We start from the raw sequence: 23,947 nt of genomic DNA on the forward strand, positions 1-23,947 counted from the left end.
CAGCATTCCAGGCTGGAATGCTGTGGCAACTCATGGCTCATTACAGCCTCAACCTCTTGGGCTCAGGCAGTCTTCCACCTCAGCCTCTCAAGTAGCTGGACCTAGCATATGCCACTGCACCCAACTGATTATTTTTTGTGGAGGCAGGGTCTCGTTATGTTGCCTAGGATGGTCTTGAACTCCTGAGCTCAAGGAATCCTCCCACCTCAGCCTCCCAAAGTGCTGAGATTACATTCATGAGCCACCGTACCAGCCTGACTTATTTTTAAAACTACTAAATAAACATTTTATTTACCTTTGTTATGTGAGCTGTGCCACTGGGTCACGAGCTAATTAATGAGGTCCAGTTTCTCTGTATATAAGTGTTCTGGTAAGGAAATGAAAAGGGAGTAATACAACTGGAATATCCTCGGTGAATTGAAAAATCGAAACATTGAGCATCAATAGTGCTATCATGACAGGATTAGCTAAGTGTGGTTCCAGCTACTTGGAAGACTAAGGTGGAAGGACCACCTGAGCCCGGCAGGTCGAGGCTGTGGTGGCCACGAGCGTGCCACTGCACTCCGCCTTGGGCGATGGAGTGAGACTCCGACTCGGGGGGGAAAATACTACTGCAAATCAACTACCAGTTTACAAGAAACACAGTTGACAGAAAAAACTGTTTACCTGAGAATGCAAACATCAAAATCAAAACTGTCAGAACTCCTACAGGACATATGGTTGGAGTTCTTCAGCAAATTTTTTAAGAAGAAAGAGATGATGTGGGGATTTATAGATCAGAGTCTTTTTTTTAAGAGACATGCTTGTCACCCAGACTGGAGTGCAATGGCGCAGTCCTAGCTCATTGCAGTCTCAAACCTTGGGCTCAAGCGAGCCTTCCACTGCAGCCTCCGTGTGTGTACCACCACACTTGGCTGGATGCGCGAAAAAAAATTCTGTAAAGAGTCAGTGTCTCACTGTGTTGCCTAGATAGGTCTTGAACTCCTGGGCTCCAGCAATTCTCTCACCTCAGCCTCTAAAAAAGTGCTAGAATTTCAGACGTGAGCTACCAAGCCTGGTTAGGTCGAAAACATTAAAACACAGAAAACTTTTAGGTGACAAGATGAAGCCAACCAAGGTAAATATAATTCTGGGACAGCTGTGAAGAGGTTGTCACTGGAGAGGGCAAGTAGCGGGCTTCTGAGGCAGTTAATATTCTATCCTCTGCCATGGATGGTGACTACAAAGAATTGGCACCTTATAATTGGTTATGCTGTGCATTTATTTATGCAGTTTTATGTATACTTGACATAAAGAGTTTTAAAAGGGTGAAAAGATGGAAAGTCTTCAAGCAAATGCTCACCATGAAAAGTAGATTTTTGGTGCAGAGTGTATTACTAGAGATAAAAAGACATTTTGTAAGAAGATTTAGGATTCTTAAATCAGACTGCACCTAGTGACGTAAAAAATGCCAAGCAAAAGCTAACAGATTAAAACAAGAAATGGATAAGTCCATTCCCATCACAAGAAACTTTAAACAATCATGTATAAACAGATACAAATTGAATATGACAAACATGGTTTGAAAGATTTTAAGAAGAGGGCTTTTGGTTTTGCCCAGAAATTTATATTTATTTGAAAAGATAGCTACTTCTCACCGATCATATAATAATTAAGTCTTATTTTTTTTCTCATCTGATGTTACCTGAAAGTTATGCTTAACTTCGACTTTTCCTAATATTGAGAACAATAATTCAAAGTGGTTGGAATGGCTATAATCTCAATTTGTAAGTAGGCAAATTTCCGTGCGTTTCCAAACCGACCTTTAATTATTATTTGTATATAGTTTAGATTTTGCTGGCATAAGATAACCTTTCTTTTTTTTTCCTAAACAGGGGTTCTGAAGGAACATTAAATGACTGCAGGATAATATCTGTAGATGAAATCTTCAAAATTGAGAAACCTGGGGCCCATCCTCTTTCATTTGCAGATGGAAAGTTTTTAAGTATGGGTTTTTTTTCTTTTGGCCTTATACTGCATGTGTTTTACATGATTGCAATTTATTTTTACTGGTCTGTGAATAACTTGGGAGGAAGCATGAAATGTTAGAACGTACTACTTTATTTTCAAGACAGCAGTGTTTTTTCTTTTTGCTTTTTGAGTAAGGGTTTTCTCGGTCCCCCAGGCCAGAGTATAGTGGCATGACTCTGACTCGCCACAACCTTGACCTCCTGGGCTCAAGCGATCCTCCTACATCAGCCCCCACCAGCTGGGACTGCAGGCGCATGCCGCCATCCCTGGCTATTTTTTTTTCATTTTTTGTAGCGACGGGGTTTGCTTTGCCGCCCAGATTGGTCTCAAACCCCTAGGCTCAAGCAGTCCTCTCACTTTGGCCTCCCAGAATGCTGAGATCACAGGCATGAGCCATCGAGTCAGAGTCTCACACTGTCACCCAGATCGGACTGCAGTGGTCTGCTCATGGCCACTGCAGCCTCAGCCTGCTGGGCTTGGGTGATCCTTCCGCCTTAGCCTTCCAAGCAGCTGGAACCACAGGCGCATGCCATCATGCCTGGCTAATTTTTTGATTTATTGCAGAGACGAGGTCTCACCAAGTTGCCCTGGCTAGTCTCGAACTCCCAAAGTGCTGGGGTTACAGGCATGAGTTACCGCGCCCAGCTAAGGTGCTGAGATTACAGGCATGAGCCACTGTACTTGGCAAGACAATAGTATTGAACTAAGATTGATTTTGATTTAATGGATTTTTCCAAAAGTATAAGATTTTATATTTAAAGAAACAGATTTATTCAGAACGAGGTGTGAAGTGTAAAGAAAATGAAACATATTATTATATTTGCTTCCCCCGTCCTGAGAAAGCAGGATTGATTGAGAGGACAGAAAAACTCCCACAGTGGGAGGGGACTCGAGGAGGTTGCCTATATTTGCAATGTATTGCTTTTTTTTTTTTTTTTTTGAGTCGGAATCTCACTCTGTTGCCCAGCCTGGAGTTTAGTGGCATACTCATGGCCACGGCACTCTTGACCTCCTGGGCTCAGGCGATCCTCTCACTTCAGCCTTCCCAGTAGCTGGAGCTGTAGGTGTGTGACACCACACCCAGCTAACTTTTTTTTTTTTTTAAATTATAGAGACATCTTGCCGTGTTGCCCAGGCTAGTCTCGAACCTGTGGAATTACAGGCGTGAGCCACCGTGCCCAGCTGCTATTTTCTCTTAAAAATTTTCCTTTAGGTTTATGTATGTATTTATTTATTTGTCCATGTCTGTCACCCAGGCTGGAGTGCAGTGGCATGATCCCAGGTCCTTGAAGCCTCAACCTCCTGGACTCAGGTGGTACTTCCACTTCAGCCTCTCTAGTAGCTTAGACCATAGGCAGATACCACCAAGCCCTACTAGTCTTTTTTTCTTCATTTTTTTGTAGCGACAAGGTCTCACTGTATTGCCTAGGCTGGTCTTGAACTCCTAGGCTCACGCAGTCTTCCCACTTTGGCCTCTCAAAGTGCTAATATTGCAGGTGCGAGCCACTGCTCCCTGCCTAAACTCCTAAGAGGCAGGCACTTGAACGATGTATGACATTCTAGGCAGCCTTCTGTTTCTGTATAATTCTTTGTGTATTTATGCAAGTGTGTTTAAAAAATGTGTCTGTAATCTCCTTTTAATAGATGTGGCACCTATTTATCCTAAGAATTTTTTGTAATGTTTATCCAGCTATTCTCCTCTTGATTGACACTTAAGTTAACTTTGGGTCTTTTGAACATTGCTGTTAAACCTTTTTGTGTACATGAATTATATAAAACTTGTTTATACATATGTATTTTCAAAATTTTTAGAGAACATTTTGGCTAAAGGTGTCTAGATTTAGAAGAGGACTGATAGAGCGTACCTCGTCTGAACCAATTGACAAGCAAAATGAAAATTAACTGCGCTAGAAATGCCACCTCAATTACTAAAAAAAGAGTACCTTGGGGATATAGTTTGTGAGAGCTTGTTAACTCCAAACATGCCTGTTTCCTTAGGACAGCCATCTCAAGGAACGGTCATGTCGCAGAAGAGATGGCCTTGTCTAGGTCACTGTTTTCTCTGGTTGAGCTGGACAGGGAAAGTAAGCACACATCTATCATGACGCAAGCCTTTTGATTAGATGCCTAGATGAGTGTCTTAAATTCACCAACTAGATAAGTCACTCCACCTCCACAGAGGAGCAGTAAGGGATAGGATAAAAATTCAAGACTGTTTAGAAAAATACTTTGGAAACCAGCAAAGTAGCAAAAGAACTATCTTCTAACAAAATCATAAATTTTTCTGAGTATTGTCAAATGACTTGTCAGGTGTTTATCAATTTGCATTTTCACCAGGGTTTGCGTGTGTGTGTGTGTGTGTGTGTGTTGGGATCTTCGTCTGTCCCCCACGCTGGAATGTAGTGGCATGGTGGCGGCTTGCCACAGCCTCGACCTCCTAGGCTCAGGTGATCCTTTCGCCTCAGCCTCCTGAGTAGCTGGTGTTTCACCATGTTATCAACACAGAACATTTATTAAAGACCCAAAGTGTTAGCTTGCACCTCTTTGAATGAGATTAAGTATCTACCTGAGGACTTGCCCATAGTTTCTCAAACCTTCTTGGTTCATTGAACCATCAGTGTCTCGGTAATTTTTTCATGACACTCATGCACTAAGAGAAACACCTGTCAGGTCCATTTATCTATTGAGTAGTTGAGTCCGAAGAACTTTGCTGAACATTATATATCCCTTGAAATCTTAAGATATCTATCCTATGGTGCTCAGTGAGTTCACTGCACTGCCCTTGGGTCTCTTGGTGTGCATTTGGGGAACTGTGGATTGATGTTATATATATGTGTCCTCATGTTTGCCGATCGTTAGATTTTTCACTGGCATATGCCTGGACCCTATTCTGAAATTCTGATTCGTAAGTCTAGGAGGAGGCTCAGGAATTGATTTCTAAACACTTGTGCATGGTTATTCCTTTTGGATTCGTTTCAACAGACAGCTGTATGCTGTATGTTTGGGTTTTTCCTTACAAGACTCATAGATGTAAAGATTACTTAAGACTAAGACTAGCCTTGCTCTAATTTTGTTTCTCACTAGGGAGAAATGACCCTGAATGTGACCTGTGTGGTGGAGACCCGGATAAGAAATGCCGCTCTTGCTCCTGCCGTGTCTGTGGCGGGAAACATGAACCCAACATGCAGCTTCTGTGTGATGAATGTAATGTGGCTTATCACATTTACTGCCTGACGCCGCCTTTGGATAAGGTTCCGGAAGAGGAGTACTGGTATGAGTCTCAGGTTCTTATTGTTGTTACGTAGAGAAGTAAACGTGAAATAGTTGAGCCGCCAAAGGGGGATTTCTAAAGATACGTAATATTAAAATGTTGCAGCCAATGGTTACATGGCATTGATAACTCTATTCGATTACTGTAACAACTTCTGAACTGGTCTGTAGCTCCATTTTTTAAATCCTGCCACTTCCTTTTCCAGCATGGAGTCTGTGTTCATTCAGAAACGCAGATCTTTGCTTTAGAGGCTTTATGTTGCCTTACAGGACTCTGTGTTATATTATCTAGTTATTTCTCCAGTTACGTCTCTTGCAAGATTCCTCTTTCATTCCCCAAATACTCTGTACTCTAGCCAGATGCAATATCTTCTAGCTCATGTCTAAGAGTCGTGTTCTTTTTGGGAATTGTGCCTTCACTAACCTCTGAAGGCTCATGTTTTCCTCCCGAGACTCTAAAATGCAAGTAATTTTACCTGCTCTCACAGTTTTGCATCCTTTTGCCTATTTTAGGAACTTCATTCCTACAAACTTGTCTCCCCAGTTGCCACTGCTGGGTCCTTCTCATTAGCATCCAAGAGTCTCTAGTTTTCAAAACATGCACACGCAAACCTTTTTGATCTCGTTTCTCCTACCAGCTGCCTACTCTGTTCTCTGTTCCCCTCGTGCCAGAGCTTCTCAAGTGCATTTTTACTCGTCGTTTCCATGTCCTCTCAGCACTCCAAGCTGGTTTTCCTTCCTGTTACTCCGCTCTGTCTGCTTGCTTCAGGCTCACATATACTTCTGCATTTCCAAGCCTGATGATCAGTTCTCATTCCTTAGCCTACTGCTCAGCTGCTTGCTCTGTTTTTAGAAACTTGATCCTGTTTTTCTACCTACTTCCCTGGCCTTTTCTTCTTAGTCCCTGGTTGGTTTCCCTTCACCGACTGTCTCAGGATTTCCCCAAGGCTCTGCCCACTTGTTTTCTCCTCATGCTTGCTCCCTGGGTGACCTCCTACGGTTATGAAACTTTAAATACCAAGTTAGTACTTCTGAGTTTGTGTCTTCAGATTGAATCCCCTAGCTGTGTGTTCCGATACACGGCTGGCTGTTTAAGTGGCATCACAAGGGCAGTCCAAATGGGGATCTTGATTTCCACAAACACTTCCCCTGAGGTCCTGCGCCTCCCTCGTCTTGAGTAAATACCACTGCAGTCTGCTTGTTCATGCCACAAAGCGAGACTTCATCCTTCATTCTTCCTTTGCTCCCTCGTGTACTCTCCATCAACAAATTTGTCTGTTCTCCACCTCTCTCCCCCTTCTCGCCCACTTGTGCAAAGTATTGTCTCATTCCTGAACTTGTGTAACAGATATTGAGCTGGTCTCTTTGCTTCCACAAGACTTGCCTTTCTCCCATAACAGCAGGATGGTCTTACTAAGTCCTGAATCAAGGCAGCCGCCTGTTTGAAACCCCTGATGTCTTCCTGTTGCACTTAGGGTAAAATCTCTTAGCCCTGACCTTCATGGCCTGGTCCCTGGGTGCTCCCCAGTGTCCCTTACTTATCACCAGCCCCTGCTGACTCACTAACCTTAGGCTTTATGTTCCTCAAAGCATGCTGTTTCTTTTCATGCTCGGGATGCCTCCCTTTTTCTTGTATGTACTGGTTTTCCTTAATGACTGTGTGCAAACTTTTTTTTTTCCACAAATGCTATTCCTAGCACCAAAATAGTGCCTTGCACATAGGAGGTTCTGAACAAACTATTTAAAGGAATGAATTCCAGGATGACTTTGGGATGATATAATCAGGAGACTGTTTTAGGTCACTCTGGAGCCTATCTGTGCCTTCATATCCTGGAACTCCTTAACTTTACATCTTTTCTACTTCTCCAAATCCTGTTGTCTTGATATTTAACCTCGGCACTAACTTTCTCATCAGATGAATAATACCTGCTTCAAGTCACAGGGATCTTTAATAAAATTACAGTTATAATGGTGAGGCCTTCAGGTAAATATAGTCTTTCTTCAGGACAAATTCAATTTTAGAAACCTTTCCGGTTTCCAGCTAGAAGGGACTTTATAGTATTTATTTAGTGCCTTCTCAGACATAATTGGCTCAAGGTCAGGGACTGAATTATTTACATGTTTTTCTCCTATAGTGCTCACCAAGATATCTCATAATTAGCAGTCAGGATTGACTAATGGGCATAGATGTCTTCTTTGCTCTAAAGGCTACGTGGACTAGATAATTATGAAAAAGAAAGTCTGGACAAAGAAATTTAAGATTAATTGGTCAGTGGCCATTAGATCTTTGTTAGTGTATTCTCAAAGTTTTCATTCCTTAATGACTCAAGAATAGCCTCATCTCATTCTATAGCCATATATCTTGCTTTTCAGAGAAGATTTAGGGCAGTTTATGAGATACAAGGTTCAGTAGGAGAATCAACTACAAATAGACTAAGGACAAACAAACATAGGGAATTAAAATTGGTCTGGGGTAAAGTTGATGTAAACAAACATCCTTGAAGTCCTGTATACTTGTTATAATCTATACATTATTGACTCTGAGATGCTAATAGCAAATTTAAATGGGGAGATGTATCTGCTGCATAGTTGAATGTTTGGTCTAGGAGCATCTGTTCTTACTGCTTTTGTTTTAATGGTAAGAACTTCAAATGAGACCATTGCCTTACTAGAATGTGGTGTGGCCATGTGCTCTTTGAGCTATAGCTGTTGCCAAGCTTCCTAGCTTGACCCTCTTCCCTGCCTTGGGGAGGTGAATCTCTTCTCTCTCTCTAATTTACTTTTTAAATAAACTATATTTTCTAACCTAAAAAAAAAAAAATAACAATGAATAATTTCGATCTCAGGGTTAATGATAAAATTAGAGTTCTTGGTAGCGTTTGAATCTCACAGCTTTGTATGGCTTTTGAACTGAATTTGAGAATTTATACTACTAAAATCTCTCAGGGAATGACAAGTATTTTTTATAGCCAGCCTAACCATGTAAATATTTTTGAAAAGTTTGTATTTTAATACCAACTAACACTCTGTATATGTACCAGGTAATACATCTGAGAACTTGCTCTAATCTAGAAAGGCTGTTACTCTGTTACTGGTCTTAATATGGTATTATCCATTCCTTTGTTCTTTGTTTCTTTTAAAGGTATTGTCCTTCCTGTAAAACTGATTCCAGTGAGGTTGTCAAGGCTGGTGAAAGACTCAAGATGAGTAAAAAGAAAGCAAAGATGCCATCAGCTAGTACTGAAAGCCGGAGAGACTGGGGCAGGGTAAAGAAGGAATTCCTCTTTTCTTCCTAGTAGCAAGTTGTAGTCTATAATGTTTCAATGCCAATAGTTGTAATGGTGCAAAAAATTAAGCAATATAAATGTTTGTTAATATCAGTGGTACCTAATTAGCACAGACAGTTGGGCTTCTATTATGTTGCCATGTTATTAAACTTCCGTTGATATTTAACATAACTGGCCATTGCTTTACTGGATTCTGGGGTGGCCATGTGCTCTTTGAGCTGTGGCCAGGCCATGTTTTCCTAAACCTTGGCCCCTTCTCCTACCTTGGGGAGGTGAATCTGTCTCCTCTGTCTCTCTACTTTTAAATAGAGTTTTAAGTAAACGACATACTTTAATCTAAAAAAAGATTTGATATAACTTGTTTCTCAAGCAGCTTGTTGTGTGACTTGTAGGGAATGGCTTGTGTTGGTCGGACGAGAGAATGTACTATTGTCCCTTCTAATCATTATGGACCTATTCCTGGCATTCCTGTTGGATCAACTTGGAGATTTAGAGTTCAGGTATGTTTATAATTGGTGAAGGTGAAAGGCAACTACTGGATATTGTTCACATTATAGCAGTGTTCATGTCTGTTGATTATAAATGGACCTAGCTGGTAGTGAGGATGAGATTTTCTGTAGGATGAGTCTGCTCTTCCCCAAAGGTCAATAAAGGAACGTACCTCATAGAATTAGGCCTCTCGTCACTTCGTTTTACTGTTCTGTTGCATTCTGGTGGTTAGCATTATGAAGCTCCCCGGATAATTTTTTTGCCAAAAGTTTAATATTTAAAACGGTAAACTTTGTCATTGTCATGTGGCAAATTCTCATTTAATATCATTGAACTCTAAGCTCATTTCAGATGTTTTCTTTGGGGGCTGTTCTCCTGAGTGACTGCTGAGATACTGGGCAGAAGGAGGTGCCAGCTGGTTAAAAGATAAAATGAGGCCAGGCTCGGTGGCTCAGCCTGTAATCCTGCGCTTTGGGAGGCCGAGATGAGTGAATTGCCTGAGCCCGCGGGTTCAAGACCTGCTTGGGCAACTTGGTGAGACCTCATCTCTACAATAAATCAAAAATTAGCCGGGTGTGGTAGCGCCCGCCTGTAGTTCCAGCTACTTGGAAGGCTGAGGCAGAAGGATCGCCAGAGCCCAGCAGGTCGAGGCTGCGGTGGCCGGAAGCGGCCACTGCACTCCAGTCTGGGCGACAGTGAGACTCCAACTCAAAAAAACAAACAAACAAACAAAAAAAAGATAAAATGACCTTCCTTTTCCCTTGAGGAAGGCTATGTCGAATTGTTTACTCCTGATTTCTTTAGAAAGGTGATCTTATCTCGTAAAACTCAACGCGAGTAGAGCACTTTCCAATTAGAGATGCCAGGATTCTGAACTTTACTTTAAATAAGAAAGGCTTTAATTTTCATACTGAGTGGCCCTAGTATTAGACTTGTAATACACTCCTAAAGTTGAAATTATCATTATTACAGTCATTACTCAGTACCTGTGGGGTGGGATAGGGTTCCAGGATTTCCCATGGATACCATCATCCATGGATGCGCAAATTTTTTGTAAAATGGTGTAGTATTTACATGTAACCTGTTTTCACTTTCCAATATACTTTAAATAATCTCTAGGTCACTTATAATATCTAAAACAGTGTGAATGCTATGTTAATAGTTACAGTGAAAATCGTGATAAGGGGAAAAATCTATAGATTCAGTACAGGTGTAACCATCATTTTTTCCCCCAAATATTTTCTACGCTTGATTGGTTGAATCTGCAGATGTGGAACCTGCAGGTAGGGAGTGCCAGTTATATATACATAGCTTGAAAAGTTAAGTACTCTGGGCACAGTGGCTCACGCCTGTAATATTAGCACCTTGGGAGACTGAGACAAGAAGATTGCCTGAGCCTATGGGTTCGAGACCAGCCTGGGTAACTTGGCAAGACCTTATCTCCACAATAAATCAAAAAAACTAGCTGGGCATGGTGGCACACACCTGTGATTCCAGCTACTTGGAAGGCTGAAGCGGAAGGATCACCTGAGCCCAGCAGGTTGAGGCTGCGGTGGCTGTGAGTGTGCCACTGCACTCCAACCTGGGTGACAGTGAGACTCCGACTCCAAAAAAAAGAAAGAAAAGTTAAATACTAGTAAATGGCTTATATCTTTAAAACCTACCCTACATTTCTTCTGCATTTTCTGTTTCTCAGCAACAACTACTTTAAAATTTTAGTTGTGTCCTCTGGACTTACCTTCTTATTTCTGAATAACATGTTTATACTGTTTTTTTCTTCATATTTCAGCTTTATTAACTTCCTTCTTTGGAGAATGAATGCTTCGTTTAATATTTACTTTCTCTGCCCTTTCATCCTTGCAGTAGTTGTATCGTAAATTTGGTTGAGTCAGTATTCAAGGTTTATGTCATTATGACTTTGGAACCATACCTGCAATAAAATACTATGTATAAATAAAGTGTAATACTATAAATACAATAAAACATCCTTAGTGTATCTATTTGTCATGCAGTTGTTCTTAGCAGAGTAAAAGAAGCTAAAATTCAAGCTTGCACAGGGGGCTTAGGAAAAAAGGTGTATTTTTTAATTGCCTTATTTTTTGCCTTTTTTTTTAATGCCTGTTAGTCAGTTATTCATTCCCAAACTCCAAAATCCTCTTTATATGATCTAAGATGACTATGAAGTTGTTCGCCTGAGCAACTAGCCGGATAGATTGGCTATTTGGGAAGTGGGGAAGATCCAAAAAAACAAGTGACTTGCCCCAGGGATGATGAGGAGGGGAAATCTAGGGGCCCCTTCTGCTGAGGCGTTTCTAAGGCCCAAGCCTTTCTGGCCTTTGTTGCCCTCAGCAGCTGCTTGCTGGCTTCCCACGCTTCTAAAACGCCCTTTTACCCCACAATCTGTGCCGGCTTGAATGTCCGTCTCCTTACTGTGGTCAGAACAGCTGCGTGACAGACAGCTGAGCCCCTGGCCTTCCCCGGGGAGTCTGAAGTGCACAGCCAAATGGCCCTTGTTCTAGGGAGGCGAGTTGAAGCTCGTGGGCAGGAGCCGTCGGCCCTTGAAGCAGAAGAGCACAGCCAGAGAAGAGGAGTGGATCGTGTGCTTGGGCAGCCTCTGGCAGTTTTGGCTCAGGCACTCAGGGTCCAGGAGGGAGAAGCTGGAGGAGAGCAGGAGCCAGGCTGAGAGGGGGACGCATACCGCTTAACCTGAGCTTCCTGCTGTGGGACCATTTATTGTATCTCAGCAGTTAAAGATCAAATGCAGAATTGTGCTTCAAAGGATCGTTCTGTTTATGACAGAATAGGTTTGACTGGGTGTGATAGCTCAAGCCTGTCACCCCAGCACTTCAGGTTGCCAAAGCCAGAGGCTTGCCTGAGCCCAGGGGTTTAAGACCTCGTCTCTACAACTTTAAAAAAAAAATTAGCTGGGCGTAGTAGAGTGCGCCTGTAGTTCCAGCTACTTGGAAGGCTGAGGTGGAAGGATCGCCGGGGCCCAGCAGGTCGAGGCTGCGGTGGCTGGGAGCGGCCACTGCACTCCGGTCTGAGCGACAGAGTGAGACTCCAGCAAAAAAAAAAAAAAAACAGGTTTGACAGAAACTGGAAGCAGTATGCGTTCTTGACACAGACTAAGATTGAGCAGTGGAGTAGAAAAAGGTAGATTTGAGAGACTTAGGAGGTAAACCCGGCCGTCCTTGTGACCAGACAGGTTTGAGGAATAAGGGAGGAGAATAGGACTAAAGTAGCTCCTACATTTCTTTTTCTTCTTTTGAGTTGAAATCTCACTCTGTCACTCAGGGCGGAGCCTCGACCTGCTGGGCTCAGGCGATACTTCTTCCTCCGCCTTCCAAGTAGCTGGGACTACAGGCGTGCGCCACCACATCTGGCTAATTTTTGGATTTATTGTAGAGGGGAGGTCGTGCCAAGTTGCCCAGGCTGGTCTCGAACTCAGGCAGTCCTCTCACCTTGCCCTCCCACGGTGCTGGGACGATAGGTGTGAGCCACCGCGCCCAGCCCGCCTGCATTTCTGACTTGGCAGGCGTGGTAGGGAATAAGGCCACAGTCAGAGATGGGGAGTGAGGAGAAGAGCCGTGCCCGGACCCCTGGTGGTTCTCTTGGCAGAGTTGAGCTAGAGATTCTCGTAGACATGAGGGGTTATTTACTAGTTGTTGTAAAGCCGGAATTCTAGGTCAAATTGCTTGTCAGAAACTTAAGGATATATTTTGGGAGAGCTAACACGAGAGAACAAAGGACAGCACTCTGGGGAAGACGCGGATCTTGGGTTTTCAGGCGTCAATAATGTATGTGAAAACATGTTGCACATGTAACGGGACTGACTTCTCAGAGGTATTTTGAGACTCTCTGTTTTACTTTACAGGTGAGCGAAGCAGGTGTTCATAGGCCCCATGTTGGTGGAATTCATGGTCGAAGTAACGATGGCGCTTATTCTCTTGTCCTGGCTGGTGGATTTGCAGATGAAGTAGTAAGTCGTGACACAAGTTTATTCTTTAGAACCTGTCTTGATCATTCAGTAAATACAAGAACGTTGCCTGGGGTGTATCAAATGCTACTGTGTCTTTTCAGCAGTTTTTACGTTGATCGGTTCTATACACGTTATAAGGTAAATCAATTGGCAGTGTCTAATCTTTACCTATATTGGTTTGACTTAAATACATTTAATAATTGATACTTATAAGGAAAATACATTCTCTGTAGAACTCATTTAAAAATTAAAGGTTTTATTTTGAAATACTGATAGAGTCACGTGTAGCTTTAGAAGTCATGGGAATCCTGTGCTCTCTACTCAGTTTCTCCCAATGGTGGCATCTTATAAACTGTAGTACACTGTCACAACTGGGACATTGACGTTCCACAATCAGACAAACCATTCCTGTCATCCCCATTTCCATGATCACGTTGCCCCTTCACAGCTCCATCCATCATACTTAGGCCCCAGTTGCTAACATCCACTAATCTGTTGTCCATTTGGATAATTCTGTGACTTCAAGAATTTTTATAAGTGGACTCATGTAGTATGTGACCTTTGAGACTGTTTCTCTTTTTTTCGCTCAACATGATTCTCTATAGATTGTTGCATGTATGAGTCATCATTCCTTTTTTTTTTTTCTTTTTTTTGAGTCAAAGTCTCACTCTGTCGCCCTGGCTGGGATGCAGTGGCACACTCACAGCCACTGCAGCCTCGGCCTGCTGGGCTCAGGCGATCCTCCCACCTTAACCTTCCAAGTAGCTGGAATCGCAGGTGCATGCCTCCACACCCAGCTAATTTTTTGGTTTATTATGGAGACGAGGTCCCAAGCTGCCAAGGCTGGGCTCGAACTGTCCACTCGCCTCACTTCCCAAAGTGCTGGGATTACAGGCATGGCCACTATGCCTGATCATTCTTTCCTTGTTATTGCTGAGTACTGGACCATAATATGGGTGTGCCACAGGTTGCTTAGTCATTCGCTCATTGAAGAACATCTGGGCTCTTTCCAGTTTTTGATTGTTACAGGTAAAGCTGCAGTCAACATTTGTCAACAGGTTTTTTATAAATGTGAGTCTTTAGTTCTCTGGGATAAGTGTCCAGAAGTGCAGTTCCTGGGTCACACGTAGTTGCATGTTTCCTTTGTGAAAGAAACCGCCAAACCATTTTCAGCAATAACTAACATTTTACTTCATTCCTGACAGGGAGGTGTGGGTAATCTAGTTTCTCTGCATCTCACCAGCATTTGCCATTTTTGCAGCTTTTGTTGTAGCCACTCTGATCGGTGTATAGTACTACCTTGCTGCGACTTTAATTTGCATTTCCTTGATGGCTCGTGATATCGGACATCATTTGTCTGCATATCCTCCAGCCTCTTTGGTGGTGCAGTTCTTGGGGTTTTGCCCGTTTTCTAACTGGGTAGCTTTTGTTTTTGCTGTTCACTGGACAGGTCATGTGTGGATATTTTCTCCCAGTCTGTTTCATTTTCTTTCATGGGACGTTATAATGATGAATTATAGTAGCTATGGAGAGCACAAAATTGAGCATGTTTTCAGATGAAAAGAGAAAAGCCATCATTCTGAAAAGCAACTTTGGCAGTGCGTTTACCATAGCATGGCCAAGGAAACTGAAAACAGACATATTTAGGTTCATCTTTTGCATACTCCTTTGGCATGTCTGAAGCTATCCATATTAGTGTCAGAAACCCAAAGTTTACAGTAGACTGTAATAGTCAACTCTTTAGCATCTGACCAATTGTATTTGAGGCGGACTCTGATGTTTGTTGTATGTGAGACTTTGGCCGAATTACTAAATTCTGGTAAACCTCAGCTTCTCATATGCAAAATAGAAACAAATAGTATTGTTATTTTATAGTTATATTAAATGAGATGATTTATGTAGTCTGGTCATACAGCAAGAACTTAAACTTCAGTTATATTCTCTGTAGCAGAAGCTTATCTTAACTGTATGAAGCATATTGAAAATGTCACAGTAAAGCTAAAAATGAGAACCAAGTTGAAACGGGGGTAGGTGGTGTTTTCCTTTTTCTGTCTTTTTGAATATAGTTGGTAGTCAAATGTTAAAACATTTGTGGAGAAAAGTACCAACGAACAGCTAATGTCATTTTTAAGTAGTTAAGTCTATTGAGTATAAGGTGACATGTAGGCTTAGGGTGACAGCTGAGCTGTGTCTGGAGACGTTAATGTATAAGTGGTTTCAACCTTTTGATCTTTCTATTGTGGGCAAGCCATGTGTACAGTAGTAGGTAAAGGGATACTGAATGAGCTTTTCTTCAAGAAGAAATTTGTTCTGAAAGCCTTGAATTTGTATAACATTTATGGAGCCAGTGTTCTTTGTTCTGTTTGGATTCATGTCCCTGATGAAATTCATGAGTACCTGCTGACAATGGAGTTAATACTTTAGCTTAGTACCTGGAGACTTAGTCGTATTCTAGTTTGGGTGATGAGGATGCTCAAAGATGGTCTGTCTTCATCTTCTCAGTCGTCCTGGGAAGCAGTTTTCTCAGGGTCAAGAGAAGACTGAAGCCGCACTGTGTGAGTTTGTGACCTGGAGTGTGGAGCCCTCTCTTCCTGGCTGTGTGACCTTAGTGCTCGGTGGGTGTTACCTGTGTGGCGGTAGTGCTCCGTTATGCAGGCATGTAAAGGGGTCTCATGAGGGAAACTCGTCAGTTTTTTAGAAGGGAGGCTGTATTCTAGACAGCCTTGAATTAAGTTGTTGCGGGAGTCTGGGAAAAGTGGAATGGTCTTCACTGTGTTGTTCTGGAATGGTGTGTCTGACGGTCTACGAGGAGGGAGGTTGCAAAGAGCGCGACGGAGGTCTTCTACCTGGAAAGGCTGATGGCAGGAGTAGGAGCGTTCGGCTTGCTGTCCTGAGAAGCTGCTGCGGCTGCTTGGGAGGAGATTGGAGGTTGGGAATACGCAGGAGCTGAGCTACTCCGGAGCACACCAGGCCCCTGTGTGGGTACAGCTTCTGTACGTGAGGTTTTCCCAGGCCGCAGGCCTGCTGAGGCCACTGCTCCACCGAGGCGCAGCGTAGTGAGTAATGGGCTGGAAGATGCGGCAGCTTTGCGCTGATTTTTTTTCCGTGGGAAAAACCGTCTGAAATAGTCTTGGCTGGGCTCTGACAGTCTGGCAGGTTTGTTTTCCCGGTAATTTGAAGTTTTTGTCGAGGTGATGGTTAAGTACAAATAAGTCAATGGTGTAGAGTTTTCTCCCTTTTTACTTGATCGTTCTTCAAGCAGCAAAGAATCAGAAACAATTCTGCTCTTACATTCTCAATCCTCTCCGGCTTAAGTTGCTTTTTTTATGCTCCCCTAGTTTCGATTGCTCTCTCTTTGTAGCACGCCCCTGGTTGTTGATGTGAAAGGGGGCAGAGCTGTGAATATGAGTGTTGCAGGGTCAGCCCAGATGCCACGGAGAAGACTGGCTTGGGTCGAATTAAGAAGTGGTCTGGACCATTATAGATGTACTTACTAGAATTCTCTCCCATAGAGTACATACTAAAGATGAGATTCCTTCACACCTCATTTTCAAATGCATAGACCTCAGTATTAGATCAACAAAAAGCTGGTTTAAGGTTTTGGGGCCAATAAGAAACTTTTAAAACCATGAGATTTTAGTTATGCCTTTTCATCCAAAGGAAAAATAAAGTATAAACAATTGACTTCTATAATAAGAATTTTGATCTGTCTAAAACTAGAGATGACAAAGGAATATTTAAATAATTAATTTTTTAAAATTTAGGGACAACATCATTATCTAAGTTCAGTCTGAACTAATTACAGTGATCTTGCATTAAAGAAGAATCACTATTGAGCTACTGTTGGTAGAACTAATTGTATACTCATATTTTCTCTGTTTTGAGTACTGAATCAGGTAGAGTTCAAGACCAGCCTGGGCAACATAGATCCCATCTATATTTAAAAAAAAAAAAAAACTAGCCAAGTGTGGTGGCTCGCACTGTAATCCTAGTACTCAGGAGGCTGAGATAGGAGGATCACTTAAGGCCAGGAGTTTCAGGCTACAATGAGCTACTGCAGTTCCAGCCTGGGCAATGGAGCAAGACCTTGACTCTTTAAACAAACAAACAAAGTCAACGCTTTAGGTCAAGTGCTGTGATTTGAAGGTATACTACATGCAAGATAGTGATTCAATTATTCGTTATTTTGATATCTTAAGAGAACATGTCAACATATAATAATCTTACAAATATTTTGACTCTGAAATAAGAATTATGAAATTATACTCAAATTTAAGTATCTTAATGCAGAAAGTCTTTTCTTACAGGACCGAGGTGATGAATTCACATACACTGGAAGTGGTGGTAAAAATCTTGCTGGTAATAAAAGAATTGGTGCACCATCAGCCGATCAAACATTAACAAACATGAACAGGTACTACTGTAGAGACTATTCAGAACTTGGGCGTTGTATAAAAGTTTATACTTTATCACTTAGGCTGCAGGGGAAAATCTTAAATTGGAAGTTTGAAATTGAAAGTATATTCTCAGATTATATACTTGTTTGTAAGCATCCTAACTTATTTCTTAATACTCTTATTTTAAAAATGGCCCAATTCCAAGTGTTTCTTAATACATGTGCTCTGCATTTGAAAGCATGTTGAGACCTTTGAAGGAAAGAAACCTGAGTAATTTAAGGGAAACTGAGACCAAGGTGGCCTGTCTGCTACTCCACAGTTCAAAGCTAAAGTGATGTTCTAATTCTTGAAGATTTGTCTTTGAAAATGACAAATGTCTTTTTAGAGGAGATTCTAATGTGAAAAGGATTGTGTTTGGGAGCCACATTTATGTATATAAGTTAAATATCAGATTGACTTAATCAGATCTGAACTCAAGGTACTCCTAGAATTTATATTAATAGCATATATAAGTGTTAGAAAAGGGAATCTTCATTTAGTTACAAAAGTGATCTTTTCTAACTAAATAATTTTAAGGCATTACAGAAGAGCCACCTTGTGCTAACCTTTATAGAAATATGAATGACATCCCAGTTCACATGGGAACAGAAAATTAGTAATTTCAAAATGTTTTTATTTTGTAAATGCATGCTAATACCAATATTAATAATGGATAAGTATCCCAGACCATCAAATAGCAAAGATCACATTTTAATTAGTTACACTGAAAATTTTGTGATCATTTTATAAAGTTAATGTTTTATATCCTCTGAATCTTCGTAGGATATAAAAGAAAAGACATAAAATCAAAAATTTATATCCTATTATTAAGAGCATTTTGTGGATTGAGTTTTTTACTTTGAGTCTAAATCACTCGGTTTTCAATAGTGTTCCCTTAATTTCTGATTACCGTGTGAGATAAAGAATATACCAGTTTGATTTCAAGACGTTATTGCATACCAAGTTACAGAGAATCTGTTTTTATGTCTTCTATATTATTTCTGACAGTAGGATTGTTTTTACTGAACCAGCAGAGGAGACAGGTCAGATTTGCTGGTGAAAACATTCCTGAGGCAGGAGTCTAAAAGGAATGTGTTAAAAGAAATATTTTCATATGTTTTGTCAATGAAAATGTATCTTGAATTTGCAAAGTTGTCAAATCTGAAAATTTTATTTTTCCTGTAATTATTTTGCTTGAATGAAACATCTTTTATTACTACCCACCCTTGTACATGTTAGATTCTTTTCAAGCTTTCAGACAATCTAATGAGTACTGTGGCTATTTGAATAATCGATAGGCAGTAGAACTGTTTGCTGTCAGTGGGAGAGTAATGAAAACGGAGTACCAAACGGTTTCGAAATGACGTGTCACACAGCCTTTAGCGTCTAGTCAGTGGTTTTATACACTAAACTGTGAATTTGCCTTATGACTGTAGGACCTCTTAGGCAAAGGTACCAAAACGTCTTACAGACATGAAAACTGAGATGAAAGGCCCTTAGCTCTGACCCAGAGTATATTCTTTCCCTGATAGTGAGTGGTTCGATTCATTTTTGCTTCTTTACTAAGAGGTAGTTTAAAACATTCTTGCTTCTGAGAAATTTATTCCTATTTCTTCCCAGCTCTGCTATAAGAAACTGAAGAGGGCAGCAAAGTCGCCTGGCATCCTTTATAAGGACAGTTAGAGGCACTGACAGGTTGAGCTGCAGATAGAGAAGCGGAAGGGCTTTGAGGCGGGCACGCCTGGTCCATCCTCTTGGACTCTTCACATTCTGGAAGAGCCTGTGTACTCATGTGGAGCCAGAAGTGAGTTGACAGTGCCAGATAGGGGTGGCGATAATTGGGACTGGAGGTAGCCGTGAGGATTAAGACGTGTCACTCAGCAACACAAAGGGAGTAGTCTTCCTGGCTCTTTAAGAAGATAAAGGGTATAATCTCGATAGGTCGTCCACAGGGAGGCTGAATGCTAGCCCTAGTGCTGTGGCTGTGTTTTCGTCTGCTTCCCAGAGTTCGCATGCCGTCTCCCTTTTAAATGAAAGGGTGTCTTGGTAAGCCTTATACTCTTTGACCCCAGCTGTAAGAGTTATTTTAAGAGGCAAAAAATGCATTTGCTTCAGAAAATATAACAGTGGTCAAGAGGTTTTTTTCCCCGATAGGTTAGTCGTACAGTCTTGAGGTCTGTTTTTTAACTTGAACCTGCATAAAAAGAATACCCTGAAGAAGTACTTTGTGTCATGCACGATGTCACAATAGGACATACTTCTTACTTGATTTTTAAATTTTAACCTCAAGTGTTCTTAATGTTTTCTTGTCACTTGAGTTAGGAAGGCGGTACCTGGGGGAAAAGACTAATCTTAAGCAAATCCTAAAACTAGTATTTTAAAGTACTAAAAATAGATTTAAAAGACATTTTGGCAGGACTAGGTTCTCCCGAGAGAGGTCTCCGAACGCCGAATAAGCTTGCAGGTGCGCTGCTACCGCGTGAGGACACACGCGAGGGCCGTTCCAGCAGAGTCGGTGCGACTTCCAGCCTGGTGCTTCTCCTGGCCCTTGGGGTCGCAGTAGAGTGTGGTGGTCTCAGGCAGCCAGAAGTCTCCCTTGTGGTTTTAGCACAGGCATTTGGGTGCTTCGGGCTTACTTAGGTTTATCTTCTTATGGAGGCCTTTAAAAAAGACTCTTCTATGACTGCACTTGTTCTTAGTGGATTTTAAACTTTAAGAGATCTCTGTTGTCTGGAATGTGGAAAGTAGACCTAGGAAGGTCGCTTGTACCTTGCAGACAAATTTATATTTCTGGATTTCTTTCTACATTATTCCAGCAATTTGCCTTACTCCCTTATCACAGTAACTATTAAAACAATCACTTGCTCTAGTTACTCAACATTCTCCCTTCCCTCGACAAACGTTATTTAAAGAAAATTCCATGTATTTCTAGTTGTTTTCTATTATACGTGGCACAGATGTTATTACTTTCAGAAGAACCCTACAGGCTATCTGAGAACCAATCCCCTGGCTTGGGGGTGACATCAGAAAACTGATTTGTCTTCTCTGCTGGTGGGGGAAAGCATAATCCTATTATCTGGAATAATATGGGAAGAATCATAGACTCTTAACCGTCAGGTAAGGCATAATCTACCTTTTAATAGCGCTGATGACTCGATTGTGTGCGTGAAGGAAGACTACTTGGTATGAAGACGGTCTTTTTGTCTTTCAGGGCACTGGCCCTAAACTGTGATGCTCCATTGGATGATAAAATTGGAGCAGAGTCTCGGAATTGGAGAGCTGGTAAGCCAGTCAGAGTGATACGCAGTTTTAAAGGGAGGAAGATCAGCAAATATGCTCCTGAAGAAGGCAACAGATATGATGGCATTTATAAGGTGCTCGATCTGGCATGACATCTCGTTGGTCATTCTTCCTGGGCTTTCGAGGCAGGGTTGCCACAGGGACCGACTGTGGGTGGGCGCGAGGAGGCAGTGGGCTCTCGGTTGCTGTTTCTGCCTTTTCTGGAAACGCAACGGATGTCCAAGGGAGCTCTTACCTCTAGTGCTTTTCTTTGGAGGCTTATTTCAAGTTCCTAAGGGCAGAGCTATATTTTGGGTTAAGATTTTTTAAAGTAAGTGTTTATTCTCTGTGATACAACCATTTAAATAAACTGGCTATTCTAGACCTTGATTTTTATATGTCTTCTCAGAATGGTTTTAATTGTAAAAGATTTAAAAGCAGAGCACGTAACAGTAAAAATATATTTGCATTCTTTATTCAAAAATAGGGGCATCTACTGCCATCATTTTTATCTACTATGCAAAAATCTCTTAATTAGTGTAATTTTGTTACTAAATTTATCTCTATTGTACTTATGGGAGTTTTAATAGGAATTAAGATCGAAGCGTTTTAGTGAATATTCTTGACTTACCCACTATTCTTACAGCAAAGCAAGGAAGTTGCATTTAGCTCTGGCAAGTTGACTTATACCACTAATGTGATGGCATTGTGAGCAAGTCTAAACTTTAAGTCACAAACTTGTGCTGAAATATGATCTAGGTGGTGAAATACTGGCCAGAGATCTCATCAAGCCATGGATTCTTGGTTTGGCGCTATCTTTTAAGAAGAGATGATGTTGAACCTGCTCCTTGGACCTCTGAAGGGATAGAACGGTCAAGGAGATTATGTCTACGTTTACAGGTTAGACGACATTTGTCTAAGCTACTTGTGTGTTCATAAAAATATACACCTCTGCTGTCCGCCTTAACACTGGATAGAGCCCACAGCAATTGATCAGTGGCCTGTAAGGGGTGAGGAGTACGAGCGTGCGAGATGCAGAAGGAAAGAGGGGAAAAGCAGCATCCCAGGGGTCAGGCGGCCCTGGGGCCAAGGGGCATGCTCGGGGGAAGCTGCGCTTGTCAGTGAAAAGTAAGATGTCTCCAGCTCAGATTAAAAATGACTTGGACTGTGAGGAAAGGGAATTCACAAGACGGGTACAAGTGGCCTTGAGAAGGGGTGCTTATGCTGGAGGGCACAGGGAGTGTGTCTGTGCAGGGGAGGGGCGGGGAGGCGGCTTGTAAGGGCGGTCTGCCTTCCGCCCTTCTCACTTTGCTCACCCCTTCTCTCTCTTCCCCTGCAAAGCTGCTTTCCTGCCCTGCCACTGCCTTTAGCGCTTTGCCTGCTTCTCGCTTTGCCCCCAGCTCGGCTGCGAGCCATCAGCCTTGGGCTGTGTGAGCGTGGTGGTTGTCGTGGCTGCCTCCCCCTCCGCTGCCCGTGCGCCCGAGGCTTGTCCCCGGCACTGAGCGTCAGAGCCTGCTTTGCGCTCTTCCCCCATCACTCCCGCTGTGCTCCTCGTGGAGACGGCCAGCTTTGCCATTTCCCCCGGCTCTGCCCACACTGCATGTGTGGGGGCTGAACCGTGGGCAAGTGTCTGAGCCCCAGGCAGGTGAGTGTGTCTTCCGGTGCAAGTCTGTTTCTGGGTTGGTTTTCTTCTTACACGCGTATCAGTGACTGTTTAACCAGTCCATCAGCTGCTGAAACAGCTACCAGAACAATTCTTTTTCATATAAGAAAAAGAACTTTCCAAATTCACCTTAAAAAGCTTTATCGGATCCCAGTTTCAGAGCATTGCTCTGGGTTGTTAGACTTGAAACTGAGCTGGGGCATGTGAGCCCATCCACTATGATGGGTTTGCAACAGCATTCAGGCCTGAAACCGTGAGCGTTGAGCGTGAGCATTAGTAGAAAGCATGACACACACACACAGTGGCCATTAAAACGTAGGAAAACAGGATTTATTGCTTCAAGTCTAACCTTTAGCTAGTCGAGGATTTGGTAACTTAGCTGCTTTAGGTCTTCTAAACGCTCTCCCCAGCGTTGGGGACAGGAGAAGATTGGCTTCTAATACTTGGGGCTTTGTTTTCCTTTATGATGCTGACTCCACAGTTTACTGTGCTCTCATCTACTTTATTGCCATCAGTCGTGCTCTGTGGCTGACCTCCGTTACCTTCGTGTCTGCATCCCCCTTCCCTACTCGCGAAGTTTAGTATGCCCAGTCACGGTTCCTGCAGACTTGCCTTTGCTCTCTTTGATCTGAAACTAAAGTCAGTATATCACAGGAATCTCCTAGCAGTCAAAGCTACATAGTTTTAAAATAAATTGGGAATCTTAAGAGTCATCTGTCCTTTGAGTTCTTTTTCTTTAAATGTTCGTTCTTTTATGTAAAGTCTTCCAGCTTTGGGACCGTGTACTCCTCCCGCCCCTTTTAAAATTTCTCACCAAAATCAAACCCCGCTTGGCTGTGCAGCTGAAATCTCCCTTGTCCTCTTCCTCCCTCTCTGATCAGTATCCGGCAGGCTACCCTTCAGACAAGGAGGGGAAGAAGACCAAAGGGCCGGCGAGGAAGCAGGCCGGTGGAAGCACCAAGCGGCCGGCCTCGGAGGGTAGGTGGAGACTGCCGAGCGTGAATCCTAATCACGTTCTTTGCAATAGGGAGAAGTACTAAGAGAACGGATTGAGAGCCTCGGCTCGTAAAAACTTAAAAGTTAAAGGGTGTGTGGGGCGGAGGGTGGGTCTTCTGTGTATTTTAGCAATTCCGAGCCAAGATGGCAGCAAATACACTGCTCTAGACTCCAAGGGACGGGAGATGCTGCTGGATGCTGCTGTCTTTGTGCAGAACATGACTGGGGCCTGTCAGTTTTTCTGTTTCATGGTTCTGCTTAGAACCACTTCTAAGTCTACTGACTTAGTTTTTCTGCATGAACCCAGATGACTGTCCAAGTGCCTCCAAAGCGTTCAAAGCGGCAGATTCGGCAGAAGCAGTAGAGGCTTTCCAGCTAACTCCTCAGCAGCAGCAGCTGATCAGAGAAGACTGTCAGAACCAGAAGCTATGGGATGAAGTGCTCGCATCTCTTGCGGAAGGACCAGTATGTAGACATTCTTTAAGTCGTCGCGTTCCAATATTAGCAAATGATGATGAATTTTCTCGTGAAGTATAAT

The 23,947-nt window shown here is 42.4% G+C and overlaps 1 protein-coding gene across 1 annotated transcript in view; it reads left to right on the forward strand.

The window, feature by feature from the left end:
- Nucleotides 1-23,947, forward strand: part of UHRF2 (ubiquitin like with PHD and ring finger domains 2) — a gene marked incomplete at its 5' end in the record, with an annotated part of 69,597 nt that overhangs the window by 39,852 nt on the left and 5,798 nt on the right. Inside the window, 10 exons of the mRNA XM_008059900.2 lie at nucleotides 1,875-1,984; nucleotides 5,095-5,281; nucleotides 8,423-8,546; nucleotides 8,960-9,067; nucleotides 12,931-13,035; nucleotides 17,343-17,449; nucleotides 20,683-20,845; nucleotides 21,510-21,650; nucleotides 23,295-23,391; nucleotides 23,717-23,874. Of these exons, the coding sequence (XP_008058091.2) occupies nucleotides 1,875-1,984; nucleotides 5,095-5,281; nucleotides 8,423-8,546; nucleotides 8,960-9,067; nucleotides 12,931-13,035; nucleotides 17,343-17,449; nucleotides 20,683-20,845; nucleotides 21,510-21,650; nucleotides 23,295-23,391; nucleotides 23,717-23,874 (1,300 nt within the window). The remainder of the gene's footprint in view (nucleotides 1-1,874; nucleotides 1,985-5,094; nucleotides 5,282-8,422; nucleotides 8,547-8,959; nucleotides 9,068-12,930; nucleotides 13,036-17,342; nucleotides 17,450-20,682; nucleotides 20,846-21,509; nucleotides 21,651-23,294; nucleotides 23,392-23,716; nucleotides 23,875-23,947) is intronic.

The sequence above is a fragment of the Carlito syrichta genome, unplaced genomic scaffold (assembly GCF_000164805.1).
Source record: "Carlito syrichta isolate Samal-C Ts95f unplaced genomic scaffold, Tarsius_syrichta-2.0.1 Scaffold304428, whole genome shotgun sequence".
In the NCBI taxonomy this organism is placed as follows: Eukaryota; Metazoa; Chordata; class Mammalia; order Primates; family Tarsiidae; genus Carlito; species Carlito syrichta.